The 17,479-nt window shown below is 40.6% G+C and overlaps 1 protein-coding gene across 9 annotated transcripts in view; it reads right to left on the bottom strand.

The window, feature by feature from the left end:
- PLAGL1 (PLAG1 like zinc finger 1) overlaps positions 1-17,479 on the bottom strand; it is a 99,441-nt gene that overhangs the window by 28,668 nt on the left and 53,294 nt on the right. For all 9 annotated transcript variants that reach the window (XR_016234491.1, XR_016234489.1, XR_016234490.1 and 6 more), the window contains exon 2: positions 11,827-11,866. Coding sequence is in view for 4 of the 9 variants with exons in the window: in XM_089333670.1 (XP_089189796.1) it covers positions 11,827-11,866 (40 nt within the window). In the remaining 5 variants the exon portion in view is untranslated. The remainder of the gene's footprint in view (positions 1-11,826; positions 11,867-17,479) is intronic.

The following is a 17,479-nucleotide window of genomic DNA, read 5'->3' as shown; positions in this document are numbered from 1 at the left end:
TACCCAAGTGTAAATACTTCACAGCTCAAGCAGAAGTTAGAAGGTAGTCAGAAGAATGTGTTAAGAAGAATGCTACATGGGAAAAGTATGCAGATCCCGAGCAAGGCTAGGTGTGAAGACAGAGGGAAGGCGGGAACCAAGAAAGGACACTGAAAGGCAAAATGGCAAAAACAGAAACAAGAACATACTGCCTTTGCTTGTGGGGAGCAATCCGGACTAGACTAAGTTACTCGAATTAAGACTTATTCTATGCATCTGCTCTCCCACAATATGGCGCTGGGAGAGAAGTAAACAGCTTCCGCACAGCTGCCTCCAGTTCAACTAATAAATTGTAGGACTTGCTCCTGATTGGAGAGCAGCGTACTCGGCGTGTGGGCAGCCGAGTTAGGATTGGCGGAGGAGGACTATAAAGGAGGAGAGAGACGGCATGCATGCACCAGGAACATCTATGGGGAACATCTAAGGGAACCCGTGCAGCCCCCGAGAAAGCCGGCCGGCGGTGTGCCGCTCCCCTGCGGAAGTGGGGAATGCGGCCAGGGGGAACTGCCCTTCCACGGAGGTGGAAGGGATAGTAGCCAACCCGGGAAGAACCAGCAGCAAACCCGGGGAAGGCCGAGCAGACGAAAGAACAGCGCAGGGTCCTGTGTCGTTCCTCCACGAAGAGGGGGAGCGACATTGCTCAACCATATTTTTTATCAAAGGCAACAGAGGACCTGTTGACAGTAAGCAGCCCATTATTCACCCTGAGATAAGGCAAGGAGAGGCCTAGACAGCAAGTAAAAGGAAGACAATAATGGAAATGGAGCTGAATATGCCTTTCCATAAAAGGAATGAAGACAGGAAACAGATCAATAATAACTGAAACCCATCAACCTGCACCTTCTCAGCTATAAATTCCTTACTAACCAACAGCCCAATCCAACTGGGTGAATATTTGAGCAATGAGCTTACATAGCCACCTCCTCTGGGTGGTCCCCATTCATCCACTGACTGAGAAAGCTTGTTGTTTTTGTTGTTAACAGCAGAAGACCCTTTCTAAGATAAATCCTACTAAAGCTACAGGTATAATAACTGAGGTATGAGCCGAGCTGGAGATTTTTGGAGTTGAGGAGCTGAGGTCTTTCCTTGCTGGAAAATGTCTCACTAAAGGAGGTAATAAGTAATTTGACCAGTAAACATTGAAAGTACTGAAAACATACTAAGTATTTTAACAGCTTTACTAATTCGCTAGTGATTAATTACAAATGACATCTATTAAAGATATTTTATAACAGTAACATCTGGCCTTATCTATAACTTACATATTATTTAATTTTAAGTGGTTTCTTATTTCAGAACAGCCCATTTTTTGCAATTCAGCTAGAGGGTAAGGAAGCTGTGTTATTTTGAATGACCAGATAAGCCTTCATGGAGCTGGTTTATTCAGTCCATCTGGATGACATGAAATCGTCCAACAGAAAAGGTTCTGGTATCCTCGCTAGATTAACAAACATGCAAACACAGAGACTTAATGCATGGATACTTCAAAAAGTTTTCGGGAAATAGAATTTAAAAAATCAAGTCTATTTTGGTGAAAAAGTTTTGAAATTCGTGCAGTTTTGTTATAACACACTATTTCCCATAAACTTTTTGACGACTTCCTCATGGATTCAATTTTTTTTGTACCAAAATAAACTTTATTCCATTTTCATGAACTTTTTGAAGCCCCCTCAGAAGTCTACTCCCACACTTATTTTGAGGGCCTGACTTGGAAACTGTTCTCAGATATTAGAACAGTCTGAAGAAAATGGCTCTTCCATGGAGGGCCCCGTATTTGAAGGTATCTGATTCCGTCTTCACAGCAAGAACGCCGTTTTTAGTTGCAGTCACTTCCTTGACCTGTATGCAACTCTTTCCACCTGTGAAGACAAAGACGTGCCTCTCGGCTCAAAGCTGCAGAATCACAGGGACCCTGTGGCTCCATCGCCCCCTCGCCCCCCTGTCCTGTGGCCTTTCTGCACTTGGCTGTGATGTCACATGAAATAACTTCCAGAAACCAGGAGGATGGAGAGGACACGTTGTAAAACCCAAGTGCTGTGCTCAATGCTTTCTTATCTACAAGTTGATACTTGTGGGGGTGGTAGTGTACCAATGATGGAAGCCAGAGCAATTTTCCTGCTTCAGAAATCATAAAACCTCAGCAGAATCACAAGCTGGGGAGTCCACCGCCCTGGGCCAATGGTACAAACAACTACCCCTTCCTCTACAAGAGTCCTGCCAGGACACACGGCTATGCAGACCCCTATTTTCAATTTCACCCCTACTGTTAGTCAAAACAGAAATCCACAATTTCCTAAAAAATAATCTTGGTGGAGGAAATAGAAAAAAATACCACAGAATAAAATATCAGCTAGTTCCTGTACTTGTGCATTTACTATCCCCATTATGTTTTCTAAAACTTCCCGTCAGGATTCTAAGGTATCACTCTCCCACGTAATATTGACAACTATTTCGCACCTAAAGCTCTGGCTTTAAAAAGAAATAAATTGCAACTTAAGAATAGCTCAGAAATCAGGTTTGTCCCAGGGCCCTTGGACACCATGGCAGCCAGACTTTGAGAATCAAAACCTCCCTTCCACTTTTCAGAGAAGTAAAGGTATTTGTTTACTTCTTTTGATGAGGGACCTGGGATGTCACTAGTAGTAAATCTGGTTAAAGATACTGTCAGAAGATGTTTTGTTTTGCATTATTCAACAGAGAATTAAACCACATCAGCTGGAAGCTTTAGCCATCTAAGTGGATGAATCTTGCAAAGTGAAGTCTACAAAATCCTAAATCAGAAACCTTTTCATCTAGTTCATGAAAATATCTAAACACAATGAAGTTTACTATTAGGGAAGAATAATAAAGAGCCCAGCTCTGGAAAGAACAAGGCCAGGCCGCCACCTCTTATGCCTCCTCCTGCCCCTCGTCGAGACTGATGGGCTAACCCGAGAAACTGACCAAAGCAAAAAAGTGCTGAAGAATTCTCCATAAAGGAAAGTTTCAAAAGCAACAGCACCAATCAGGTAACAACAGATTAGTCGGGTTTTCCTAAAATTCAGTATTTGCTGCTGAAGTCTGGATAAGTAATTACACGCAAAGGAATGTTCAGGGAGCCATCAATCCCCATTCATTCAGCATTTGCTGAGCCAAGAGCTCTGCCAGCCTCGGAGATATAAAAATGAATACTACAACACAGCTGCTTTACTTCCAGCTCCGAGAACACACCTAACAAAGGGCTCCAGGGCAATGTGTTAAGTGCTATGACGGAGGTATGCACAGAGGGCTGGGGGCTAGAGGAAGGGGCCGTAAATTCTTCCTGGGAAATCAAGCAAGTGAGGGGAGAAGTTAAGACAGGATGCTGATATTTTCTTGTGATAAACTCAAGGCTTGCTTTTCTGTGTTCTAAGAAGCAAGGTGGTAATTTTAGGATTTATAAACTATTGTAATGTCAGACACTACCTGGGTATATTAGCCGGTTTCGTTTACATTAGACACAGACTCCCAGTTACAATACACCAAGAATACAAACTTTAAAAAAGCCACAAGTCACCAGCATCAGTGAAATGTATGATCAAGTTCAAACATGTTTTGAAACATAAATGAATGACAGGTTTTAGAAAATTAGTTAATAATACTTGTTCTTAGATTTTTTTTATTTCCTTAAGGCAAAAATAAAAATAATCACTTGATCATATAGTTAATATGTGTCTTTCTTTGGTGTTTAAAAAAAAAGAAGGGGGGGTGTTAAATCAACTTCTACTTAACATCATTTATCATGCATACCATATTCCTACTTATAACATAGTTGTGACAAAACCTCCATTGTTCATTACACACCAACCCCAAACTTGAGTCATTCTAATGTAAGCATGAGAAACTCCCGTCTCCTTTGGGGTGATTTTCCAAATTCCTCTGTGTTAAATTGGGGTCTAATTTTCCCTGTGCCTGGTTTTCACAAGAAGGTCCATTCCGCCCCATGTGCTCCTTTTCAGCTGTCAATAAACAGTGGCAGTGAATTCCCCACGGCTTCACAAAGCTAGTTAGGCAGAGCCATTCATTCCTTCAGGAAAACAGGGCATTGATTTCAGCGAGTTCCCAGGGAGCAGCTGCAACAAAGAGATCAAAGGCCCACCTCTCTCTCCCTCCATTGCTTTCATTAGGCCCAGCCCAGACAAACAGCGACAGGTCTCCTTGAGACAAGGAGAGGGCCCAGCAGACCACCTCATGGTTCAATTCAAATTCATCCGTTTCCTACATTCCAGTGACAGTCCAGAATGCTAACCATGACAAGCCAGCACAATCACCCAGCATAATATACTGCTAGCTAGTTCATCCAAGGTCAGAGGGAGAAAACAAGCACGGAGGGAAGTCCTCTGCTTCTAGGGCCTGCTGAGCCTCAGGGGCCCCCTGGCATTCCATAAATAAACGACTCCCTCTCACTCTCCCTTTCTTCCTCCATCCTGCAGCCCCACAAGTGATGGTCTCACTTAACATCCTGCTATTTCTTTCATGTCACCGTACACAAACTCTTCGGAAACTTTATTCTCAATGTAACAGTGCGGATGGTCATAGGAGTACGGCTAGAGGTGCAGTCCTCCTGAGTTCACCGCTGTTATAGCCCATCTGTTCACACCCAGTGAGCTGCCACTGCACGAGGAACCAAGGGCTGAAATTTCTAGAGCTCCCTACGCACACAACTTTATTAAAGAGTTAGTTTGTGTAAATTCTGATTGCAAAACATAAATGTGAACTGAGATCACAACTAGCTTTTTGATTCCATCCGGGGGAATCACCATACTAGGCAGCCCAAGCTCCTGAGTGTGTGAATGAGCTGTACACACGTCTGTGGGCAGCAGGAGGGTTAGCCTGGGGCAGGGGTGGGGGTGCAGGCAAGAGGGAACATGAAAGAAAATGATTTATCCTGACTCGCTACCCGAGTTGAACAAATATAATTAAAATATTTCCAAATTTGCCATTGAATTCTGAGTGCTTCTTGAACACAACCTTTAGGAAAACCTGTAACGAAACAGGTTCCTCTCACGGTGATCCACTCTGTTTCTGTCACTCATCCTGAGTAAACATGGGAATAGACGGGTTAGGTTTCAAAATTCCTAAACCAAAAAGAAAATAAACACTATTGGAATGAAAGGTATGGAGAGCTCATTATTTGACACAGTACACCACCTTCCCAGTACCCATCTCAAAGGCTTGGAAGGGACCTGGGATCACCATTTACTATTTACCTTTGACAGCCAAGGACGCCATTTTGTACAGTGTGCTTAATTTCCTTTGTGCGACAAAGGCTTTTGCTTATTTTTCAGTTGGGACAGAAACGAACTTAGAAAATACAGAACTCTAAGCTGCATAGTTTGTGACAAAGGCAGTGTAGTCATTGAATCAGGAACCTTGAAGTTAAAAATCTACTCTGGCATTGACTCACTTTGGGTTTAAAGGACAAAATTAACCTTTCCTTCTCTTCCAAAAGAGAGACAGCAGTGTGCGTCAAGAGTTCATTTACAAGGTACTGGGAGATTGCCATTCTTCAAAAAACAAAATACGAGATGTATCTCACTGAAGAAGGCTGGTCTTGCAAATACAACTTCCTTAGGTAATAGACCACTCTGTAATTCAATAAAACTGAGTTGCTACACATCAAATCGTTTTCTAAAAGCACTCAAAATCTGCTGCTTAAAGTCTATGGCAAATGGTCAAATATAATCATCAATTCATTATATATCTTTCAAGAACCTTTACAAAGTACTCAAACATTTTCAGTTTTATCTTCCTCACCACCACCTGAGAGCATTTCTGGATGAGGGGAAAAGAAGCTCAAGAGAAACAGACTTGCCCAAGTTAGAGAATTAACTAGTAAGATCCACACTTTAAGTTCAACTTTTCTGTCTCCACATCTCATGCTATTTCCATTATACCTACCTATTGTGCACTGTGCATACAATCATCCATTGAATCCCTTTTATGATAACTCTATTAAATAAGCACTCACAATGCATTTTTAAGTTCAATAGTATATTGTAACACTTCCCGTCAATGAGGTAGTGTCTCAAAGTATGGGCTCTAGAGTCAGATCCACAGCTAAATTTTAGTGTCATTTTTAGTAATTTTATACATTCAGTAATACTTTCAGAACCTCAGTTTTTCCTTCTCCAGACTAATAATCCTTACATAGGGTCTGTAGAGGATAAAATTTAAAAACCAATATAGAGCACATGGACCACGTTAGCATATAATACATGCCCACTTATAGTAAGTATTGTCAAAGATGAAAATCCAAGCCATGTAAAACTTGTTAAAGGAACACAAACTGTGTCTTACAGTAAGAAGACAGAAAATTTAACTCCCAGGCTCTAGGTTATATGATCTCCCTAGCATCAAAATTGAACACTGAAACCTAGAACTTTATGGGGGCCAATTAATGAAGCAACATCAAATTGTTGTGAAAGGAACTACTTCACAAAGTAGAAACACTAACTGAAGTGTCCTTTACAAAAGCTAATTGAGGCAAACCCTTGTTTGCTGTACAGCAGCAGTGTGGGTTTTCTGTACAATTCAGCTTTAGTCGTTGCCATTTAACAGTTTCAAGTAGAAATGGTTTAGTAATGGGAAGGAATTCAGAGACTTACGTGTGAAAAGAAAAATATATACAGGGCCTTTTATTGTATATAGAGTACTTAAATGTTCTCAGAGAACTAGTATTTATCTTATTTCATCTGACCCTCATATTACTAAGAAAAAACAGGTAAAATTTTGTAACACAAAGACTTCCAGTGATAAACAGCAAACTTTATTTTGTACTCTTGGTCTCATTTTTCATAACACTATTAATGGATGGTAATGGATGCAGATGCTATAGCAGACAGTGTACAGAATTCTGTGGGAAGAGAGAGACAGAGGCCACTCTTCTGAGAGAGCCAGAAAAGGCTTTGGAAATGAGGCAATTTATCCAAGCTTTTAATCACTGCAGAATGTACCTGATTGTCTGTGAGCTTGAGGTTTTTCTGTGAATTCTGACTTCCCGATCACTTCGTGAGTTCATTTACAAACTGAAAGGGATTCCTCCTCCCCATGGGAGAACTGAGGCCACTGTTGTTTGACAAAAACACTTAAGGTACCTTCCAATTCTATAGTTCAATTTTTAAAATTACTGTTCATTCTTGTCTTGCAACACCTACTATCTAACATATCAGTTTAATTGTGTACGGTAATCTGCAGCCTGTTAATAAAATTTTTTTCTTTACTAACACTTACCTCAGAAATTAGTAATTGGAAAGAACCATTAAGACTATCTAAAGGAATATGTCTTTCTAAAGACTCAGCCCATAGCTAGAGAAGTACGAAGGACTGTTTCTTTCCTATGAAGGGAATCGATTTTTGGGACCACCCTGGATTCTATTTTCTCCAAGAACATGAAATATTTTTGGAAATGAAAGACATTAATATTTGACAACATTTATGGCAATCCCTTATACTAAGCCATTAATTTGAGACCATTCTTTTTCCCCAAAGAATGCTTTTATTTAAGGAATACAAATTTCATAAGTACAACTTTAGGAATATAGTGATTCTTCCCACCATACTCACCCTCCCATCCACACTCCCACCCCTCCACCTCCTCCCTCTCCCATTCTCTATTAAGATTCATTTTCAATTAACTTTATACATGGAAGACCAACTCTATACTAAGATTTCAACAATTTGTGTGTTCACACACACACATGCACACACAGAACAAGTTTTACAGTTAACTCTCATAATACAACTCATTGAGGACAGAGGTCCTGCATGAGAAATTAGTGCATAGTGACTCCTGTTGTTAATTTAACAATTATTACTCTTACGTATGATGTCAGTGGCCAGCTGAGGCTCTTGACATGAGCTGCCAAGGCTATGGAAGCCTTTTGAATCCACAAACTCTGTCAGTATTTAGACAAGGCCAAAAGCAAAGTTGAAGTTCTCTCCTCCCTTCAGAGAAAAGTACATCTTTCTTTGATGGCCACTTCTTTCCACTGGGGTCTCATTCATAAAGGTCATTCATGTAGAATATTTTTTGCCACAGTGTCTTGGTTTTCCATGCCTGAAATGCTCTCATGGGCTTTTCAGCCAGATCAGGATGCCTTAAGGGCTGATTCTGAGGAAACCATTCTTTTCTATTGTAGGCATATAGTGCTATAAATTTCCTTTAAATACTGCTACAGCTATATCTTGATCATTTGAAAATGTTTTCATTTTAATCCAGCTCAAAACACTTTGTAAATGTCTAAAGGGAAATTAGAAACAAACTACTCTTTAGAGCACTTTCAGATTGGCAGCAAAATTGGGCTGAAGGTTTGGATTTCTCACATATCACCTGCTCCTATAGGTACACAGCTTCCTCCATTATCAACATCTCCCAGCAACACGCTACACTTGTTGTAACTGATTTCAGCTAACACTGATATATCATTCTCACCCAGAGTTCAGTCTACATTAGAGTTCACTCACAGAACCTGTTATCCATTCTGTGGGCTTGGACACATTTATAATGAAAGGTATACATCATTAAAGGCCATCAAGAGAAGTGTTGCTGCCCTAAAAATCCTGTTTTCCAACTATTCACCCCTCCATCTCCACTAACCTCTGGAAACCACTGACTTTTTACTGTCTTCATAGCTCTACCTTTTCTAAAATGTCACCTAGGTGAACTCATAGAATACGTAGCCTTTTCAGATTGCTTCTTCACTTACTAAAAAGCATCAAGTTTTCTCCCTGTTTTTTTCAAGGCTTGATAGATCATTTTTTCAAAAGTTATTTGAAAGCCAGAGTGGCAGAGACAGAGATAAAGACAACAGTATCTTACATAAACCTATTCACTCCCCAAATGCCAGCAACCACCAGGGTTATGCCAGCCTAAAGGCATGAGCCAGGAACTTCATTTGGGTATCCAATATGATTGGCAGGAACCCAAGTACTTGGGTCATCACAAACTGTCTCCCAGGGACATTAGCAGGATGCTGGATCAGAAGCCTGGAGTAGTTGAAACTTGAACCAGGCATTTTGATATGGGAGGTGGGCATCCCAAGAAGTGGCTTAATCTTCTGTGTCACAATGCCCACCAGTTTCTTTCTTCTCAATGCTATGATTTTGGCCCATGGGATATTTGGTAGATTTCACCAGTATAGGGGCTGGCACTTGGTATAGTACGTTAAGCCTCTGCCTGCTGTGCTGACATCCCATATGGATGCCAGTTTGAGTCCTGGCTGCTCCACTTCAGATCCAGCTCCCCACTAATGTGCCTGGAAAAGCAGTTGAGGATGGCCCAAGTGCTTGGGCTCTGCACCCACATGGGAAATGCAGAAGAAGCTCCTGGCTTTGGATAAGCTCAGCTCCAACCATTTTGGCCATTTGGGGAGTGAACACCACAACACCAGCTCCCCTGTTTAATTCTATAAATAAAATTTTATTGGAATACAGTCACCTTCATTCATTTACATATTTTCTATGTTTGCTTTTACACTACAATGGCAGAGCTGAGTAGTTACAACAGAGATCACACGGCCCACACAGTCTAAAATACTTTCCATCTGGCCCTTTACAGAAAAGTTTTATGAGTCCTCTTTAATGACTTACTTTTAAGATATGTTTTTAGGAAGGGCAGGAGCAGCCTATACTTTAGGATCAATTTTGCTTCACTACTGAGGCACTACTCTCCTGAGTATACCACCTACTGCCATTTAAATGACAATTCTTAATGGTAGGGAGACACAGTCTTCTCAGTTGGTGTAAGCTACTTGTGCTTTCCAGTGTCTCTCTTTTCAGCCTGGGGTAGTTTTTACATGCATGCAGTAATCAACACTCAACTGAAGACTCCAAGGGAGGACTGTCTAAAGATCTCTGAAGCTCACTGCCTGTGTAACTCTCTTCTTTGATACTCTGCCATTCAAATTCTAGCTGCCTCACACTCCCTGATCTCCTAACTATTTCATCTCAACTCAAATGACCACTGAAAAGTGTTGAGGTTCCCATTTCTTGCCTTGCAGCCTGGAGCAAATAACTTGTTTTCATTCTCTCAGGGCTCCCTGTCCTGTGCTACTTGTTGCCCAGTCTGATCACTTCTGTTTCACATAATATTACTCTCTTCCTCTCCTTTATTTTTGGCCATTTCAGGTAGAAGTATCCTTGGCATGAAATTCTAACCCCTTATATTTTCATTAGTGCAAATATTTACAACAAAGTTAGCCTAGCATGAGTCATTTACCCATCTCTATGATCAAAAGGCAATAACAGAAATGGGTATTAGGCAAAGTGGCAACCATAAACAATCCTTTACCCCCACCTCACTGTCTTAAATCTTTATGGGATTATATATTGGGTATGGAACCCCCAAATTGTAATAAATACTTTTTTAAAGTTTTTTCATTCAACTAGTATTTATTGACTGTTTTCCTAGCACTGTTCTAGATGTTGGAGATTCAACCAATGTGAACAACACACACACAAATCTTACTCTTGTGGAACTTACCTTGGAGTGAAAGAGACAGACAAGTAAAATAGTTACCAGGTAGTGACTGGAAAAATAAATCAGTCAATGGACACTAAGTACTAGGAGGGTGCCACAGGGGAAACAGTGGCCATTTAAAATAGGGAATGCCTTGGGTGAGAGGATGAAAATTTAGCAAAGACTGGAAGGGGATAAGAAAACCAGTCATTTGACTATTTGTGGGAATAGTGAATAAAAAAACATGATGTACAAACAATAAAACTGGTATGGCTAGAACTATGAGTGAAGGGGAGTGTTAAAACATCAGGCCAGAGGTAACAAGGTTCCTATCATGCAGGAGCTCACAAAGTTCTGTAATTAAGACCAGGAGGCACTGAAGACATCAGAGTAGTAAAGTAACCCTATCAGACTTACAGTTCTCAATAATTTATATAGCTGCTGTTTGGGGAATGAATGCTATGGGAGACACTAGAAAAGTATGCACAACAGTTAGAAGGCTGCTTCAATAAATAGATGATATTGATGTAGATATTGTCAGAATTCAAATCTGTGTGACATTACATTATATTATGAAGAATTTCATGTTCATTGCTAACATGAAAAGGAAAGCCATTTTCAAACAATAATTCTTAAATGTCTCTAAAATTAAGTTAGTGTCTTAATTTTTACCTAACAAAATGATGTATGTACACAGGTATACAAAAATAAAAAAAGATGCTAGAAAGGAATGTTTTAGGTTGCGGCAAATGTAGGAGTTGTGGCATAGTGTTAAGCCACCACTTGGGATACCCACATACCATATCAGTGTGCTCTGTTCAATCCCAGCTACTCTGGGAAGCAGCAGATGATGGCTCAAGTACTTGGGTCCTGCCAACCACCTGGGAGACCCAGATGAAGTTCTTGGCTTCTGGCTTTGGTCTGGCTCAGTCACAACTGTTGCTGGCATTTGGGGAGTGAACCAGTCAATGAAATAAATCTCCCCTCCCCTTCCAAATAAACAAATAAAAAAAAGAAGAGAAGCATGGCCAACAGGATGGACATACGCAGCCTCAGCACTGCAGATGGCCCTTCTCCTCACTGATCACAGTGCTAGGAGTCACCACGGAGACAAGCGCACCAGCCTAAGAAGCAGAATTCAAACTTCCTCAAAGTGACAAATTACCTAGTAGTGGCAGAATAAATGAAACAGACTTTAAAAATAAGATGCAAATAATAAAGCTTTGCTCTACTTCTTGCCCCCAGGACTCTCATTTGATAAAAGACAAATGCTGGGAGAGGAAGAGAAGAAAAATTGAAATGTCACTTACAAAAGCCAATGACAATGTGCACGGATGAGGCAGGGACAATCTGAAAACAAAAAGAGTTATTCGTTAGTTTTACAGAATTGCTACAACAGTTTTAAATTATGATTTAAGTCATTACAGATTCATGAGCAGTTTTAACAGGGCATTTAGACAGTTTTTCCCAACAGTCACATTCTACAAAATTATACCACAATATCACAACCAGTGTATTCATAGTCACATAAACCACAAGTCTGTTGAGATTTCCCTAGTTTAATTGCACCTATGTGTATTTAGTTCTATACAATTTTAGCTCATGAGTAGGATCATATATCCAACCACTGTCAAGATATTGACCAGTTCCATTGCCACAAGAATCCCTCACGTGGCCTTTTATAAACACACCCAGCCTCATTTAGCACAACCTCTTCTGTCCCAAATGCCTTGCACATCTATTTTAACACTAAAACAACATCTATTTATAAAAAAAATTAGTATTTTACTCATTGTGCATAGGAGACTACTTCCCAGTTATAGGCAAAAAATAAAAAAATAAACAGTTTTCTTTTTTACGTTAAAAGTTTCAGTTTAAGGATAAATTATCTGAAGTTTCATCTCTATGCTCCTCTCGCAGCATGGACCACTCGCTTCCAAAAGCAAAGGTGAAAGATAAGATACCTAGAAATGTCTGAACTCATGGATGCCATATTTTCAGTATTTCTCCAACAAGAAAACTCAACACTTGGCATGGGACAATCTAAGTTTTTTTTTATATAGTAGCTCTCTTCAGCCTCATAACCCTGGGTTATATGCATGATTATTATTCCTCCTTGACCCGGGAGGAACCATAGGCACCAAGAAGTTTAACAAGCTGCCTAAGGTCACAAAATCTGTAACTGACAGATCCTTGCTCCTGGGACCAGGCTCTTGAACACCTGGACTACCCTGTCCTTCAAAGAAACCTTTGGGGAGATCAAGTTACTCTGTGTTACCATCATCGCTATGCCAAACAAATCACTTTAAACACAGGACTTGAATAAGGAAAATGCCCAAAACAATGATTTGTAAAATGGAAGCAATGCTTGAATGAGACACTAAATGATGAGAAATAGCCAGGAAACCAAAGATGGCACACACAGGAAAAACTTTATATCACACCAAATTTTTTGCCAGCCCTGAACAGCTCATCTTCAACATGGATTAGTGACTGTCAGGCAGCAATTTACACACAGCTATAATTACTCCTGAAAAACACATTCAATTGGGTCAAGATGATGGAAGAACTGAAAATTGTGGTCACAGATAAAAGCATCAAAATTAGGCTAAGGAAAGAATGAGATATCAAAACCCAAAGAGACATCAAAATCCAAAGATAATGTTTAGATATTATAACTTAGTAGATGTCTATTGTGACAACTTTCTGTAGGGTTATTAGCTTAATAATATAGCTTTATTACTGAGGATTAGTAGATATTTTCTCCTGTGAAACCACCAAACACACTTATGAATAGCTGCAGCAGTGTTGCCAATCATTCAACAGCATTGAACAGGTGCCTACTCAATAAGCCATTGATATGTTGCCCCAAATGCTCTAGGTAGGCTTCCTTTACAGTGCTAATTTTACAGACATCTCCTGGATGACCTAAGTTCAAGAGGCAGCCAGCAGAGGAGAATTCATTATTAGCATTGTTTGGTGTTCATATAACTGAGTTATACATAGGAACCATGGGAAGGGAGCTCCTAAGTTCTGCTTCCATGTGAAGCTCTGAACTTAAGCGTTCACAACCTCATGAACACTTAAATGTATCATAAACTTCAAATACTGTGTGCAATTTCTAGAAACTACTTTAGTTAATTTATTTTAAATCAACTTTATAATCTCTTCCAGTTCCTCAAAAGTTTCTTTTCCTTTAAGGTGGGAAAATGACGGATGGGGTGAAGGAGACCCTGTCCACTAAGCTCTGTCCCCATATGTATGATGTGCACTCACTCATTCTGTCCACTCAGACCAAACCTGTCCTGCTTCTAGAAGTCTCCATAATGCAACATTTCCTCTTGCTTTGATCATTGCATAATTTCACCACTCTCTTCCATGTGCCTTGCCTGCTTCCAACACTCACACATACACCTCTATGACGATACCTTCACTTCATGCTTCCCTGAGAAAAGAAAAGCTATTGGATAGGGCATCTCATCTTCCAACTCTGAGCTACAAACCTCCCAAAGCCAGCAGCAGCTGCCAATCTCCCTCCGGAATTTACCCTGCATCCTCCTCCTTGCTCCCTTCCTACCCACCAGTGATATGTGCAAGAAAATGAGCGGGCTTTGATGTTTCCCAACTTTTAGAAAACAAAACTTCCATTATCTTCTATTTCTCACCCTAAATGCCCCTCCTTTCTCAGAGGAACTTGGGACAAGAAAAAGAACCTTAGTACCCATTTCCTTACAGTCAAGTCACTTTCCAACCCAATCCCAGGCCCTTATCTCCCCCCTCTATCAAAGGATCCTTACCAAGGTTATAGCAATCATTACCCTCCTTTGAGAAATCAGGATTCTGAGGGTTAAGAGAGATTGCTAGGTTGAGACAGGAAAAACAAGCCTCCCATTGGAGAGAGGCAAGAGCCCAGGCCTGCCCCAAAGCACTCTTTCTCAGAACAGGAGACCAAGACTTCATCTTCTTCCCTTATGTCCTCCTCCCTACATTAAATACTTAAATGTATGACCAAAGTCCTTTTATTTGTATTTCTTCTGGAACTCCACCCTGTTAGGTAGGGGCATGAGACTATTTATCGGCTATTAATAAAGAGTCAATTACTGGTGCAAGACCATTTAACATTCTCTTTCCTACCATTGCAACCAAGAAAACTAGGTATTCCAGAAGTGTGTAAGTACAAGGTGGTGCATTGAAGGTGTGAGTCTCTTTATGGAGCAGAGTCTCTCACAAATGTACAATGACATTGAGTGTGAGCAAAATAAATTGTCTGAGTGATGCCTCTTGGTAGGAGGATGGCTTGTTAGCACAGCATGATGTAAGCTCATCCCTAGTATACAGAAATTGGTACTAGAAGCAGGAAGTTGCTTCAGCAAAATCCCAAGATATATGATATTGGTTTAGTGTCCAGAAAGCAGGGTGAAAACTCATCTTAGGAGTCAGAGATATGGTAGATTTCTCTGGGAGGTGGGTTTCCTACCTAAGGAACTTGTAGCATGTGGAGAAGAGATAAGAAAACAAAAACACTCAATAGGTGCACTGGTTATTATTGACTTTTTCTGGCAAGGTATTCTAAGAAAGCAACGAGCTCAGAAAAACACAATCCGGAACAGTACTCTATACTTTGTGTGTCTGTGTGGGTGCAGTCTGTTGAAACCTTTACTTAGTATACACTAAGTTGATCTTCTGTATATAAAGATAATTGAAAATGAATCTTGATGAAGAATGGGATGGGAGAGGGCATGGGAGATGGGATGGTTGCAGGTGGGAGGGAGGTTATGGGGGGAAAGCCGCTATAATTCAAAAGTTGTACTTTGGAAATTTATATTTATTAAATAAAAGTTTAAAAAAGAAGTGAAGGGGAATGCAGAGTTTCTGGACACTGCAGGTCTTGCAATGTTAGAGGAACTAACGTCTCAACCTCTGCTCTAACAGGTAAAGATAAGGCTTGGAAGATCATTAGCTCAGGAGAACTTGAATTGTCTCAGAGCATGGGCACCTAATACACCAATTAAATCATTTCATGTGGATATATTGAGGAAGGGAAAAGATCAGATTAAGGGTAACATTTTCTACTGAAAGCCAGATAGTCCCAAGAAAACTGGCAAGTGCAAAAACAGCCACAGGAGCCAGACAACAAATCAATGCAGTAGATTTGAGACTAGGTCTCTTAGCAAAAGAAAAAAATGAGAAGTGTTGCTTACTGGCACACAAAACTGACTGGAAACACATAAGAACCATCCACATTTTGGATACAACCATGCCAATGAGAACAAGCTTGTGTGTTGAAGCTCAAGATGAGTCATCAGTTATGATGACCTTATTAGTTGAAGTTAGAGGTAAATCAGTGAAAATGATCCTTTGGCCCCCAGACTTCTAAATTGTAGGAAGTGGGCAGAAAGAGTTTTTCAGTTTCCAAAGAAATTCTGTAATCTCCACTTCTTATGTGGCTAAAAGAGGTTCGGATGACAGAACCCAGCGTCTTTGAAAACAATGAGCAAGAAGGTAGAGTCAGCGCCCAATCAAGGAACATTTCATTCCCTGAGAGGATTCTGAAATCTGGTGAAAGATTTCAAAATTGCTAAGGACCAGTGATTCCCTAGAGTACACTAATAAAATTTGTGCTCTACAATATTACAAAGACTAAGTATGTATCTGTTATTTTAAGAATCTCAGAGACATGTCAAAAAATTTCTCTGTACAGTTAAAACCTCACAGTGAATGGCACAGCCATCCGATCCACATAATGTCCTCTGAGACTATGAACATCTTTTCCTAGCTGTTTATAAGCAATTTTCTAGATTGCATCTTCTCAGTGTGACAAGGTATTATCTTTGAAGCACATGACACTTACTTCACACATCACAGAAGTGCAGACAGATTGAACAAAAGCTCTACTTCATACAAGCTCTTAAAATCTCAAGCAGGAGCTAACCCACTGATATTACAAATATGGCTTTTTTTTTTATAAAATATATGGCAGAGAATCAGAGATAGTAGCATGAACCCAAAGCAGCTTATATTCAGTCCCAACATCTTACTGCTGCATGCATTCTAGGAAGCCCACTGTTGCACTCTAAATTATGTGGACTAGCTCCCAACATTCATGTTAAAGCCCCAACCCCCAGTGTGATTATATTGGGAGAATGGACCACAAGAGTGGCGATTAAGGCTAAATGAGGTCCAATAGGGCAGGTTTCTTATTTTATTAAGAAACACAGAAACTGTACTTTTTCACACTCATACAGAAAAAGAGCATGTGAGGACACAATGACAAGGTGGCCACTTGCCAGAAACAGTCTTCAGCACAAACTGATCATACTGACACCGTGATCTTGGACTTCTGGCCACTAGAGCTGTGAGAAAATATGTTTCTGTTGTTTGAGCCATCCAGTCTGTGGTTCTGTGGTTTTTGTTTAAGATTTAACAGCAAGATTTATTAGAGTCAAAGTGTGGTACTGTGTTGTGGCAGACACCCACCATACAGTTTCCCTTGGCAATGATGCAATGAATGAGTTTGCTTCTAATTCCCTGATTAGGAATCCAACAAATAACTTTTAAAAGTAAGTATGCTGGGGGCCAGCGCCGTGGCTCACTTGGTTAATCTGCCTGCGGCGCCGGCATCCCATATGGACGCCGGGTTCTAATCCCGGTTGCTCCTCTTCCAGTCCAGCTCTCTGCTGTGGCCCGGGAGGGCAGTGGAGGATGGCCCAAGTCCTTGGGCACCTGCACCCACACGGGAGACCAGGAAGAAGCACCTGGCTCTTAGCTTTGGATAGGCGCAACACCGGCTGTAGCGGCCATTTGGGGAGTGAACCAATGGAAGAAAGACCTTTCTCTCTCTCTCTCTATCCATAACTCTGTCAGATAAATAAAAAATTTAAAAAAGTAAGTATGCCGGAGATTACTGATGCCATAAACAGGAGTGTCAATTTGTAAAGTCAACAACAGGAGTCACTGTGCACT

Source organism: Oryctolagus cuniculus, chromosome 5 (assembly GCF_051225735.1).
Source record: "Oryctolagus cuniculus isolate XC-2025 breed Fujian yellow rabbit chromosome 5, ASM5122573v1, whole genome shotgun sequence".
Classification (NCBI taxonomy): Eukaryota; Metazoa; Chordata; class Mammalia; order Lagomorpha; family Leporidae; genus Oryctolagus; species Oryctolagus cuniculus.
Note: the sequence above shows the minus strand (reverse complement) of the source record. Positions and strands in the feature narration are given on the sequence as shown.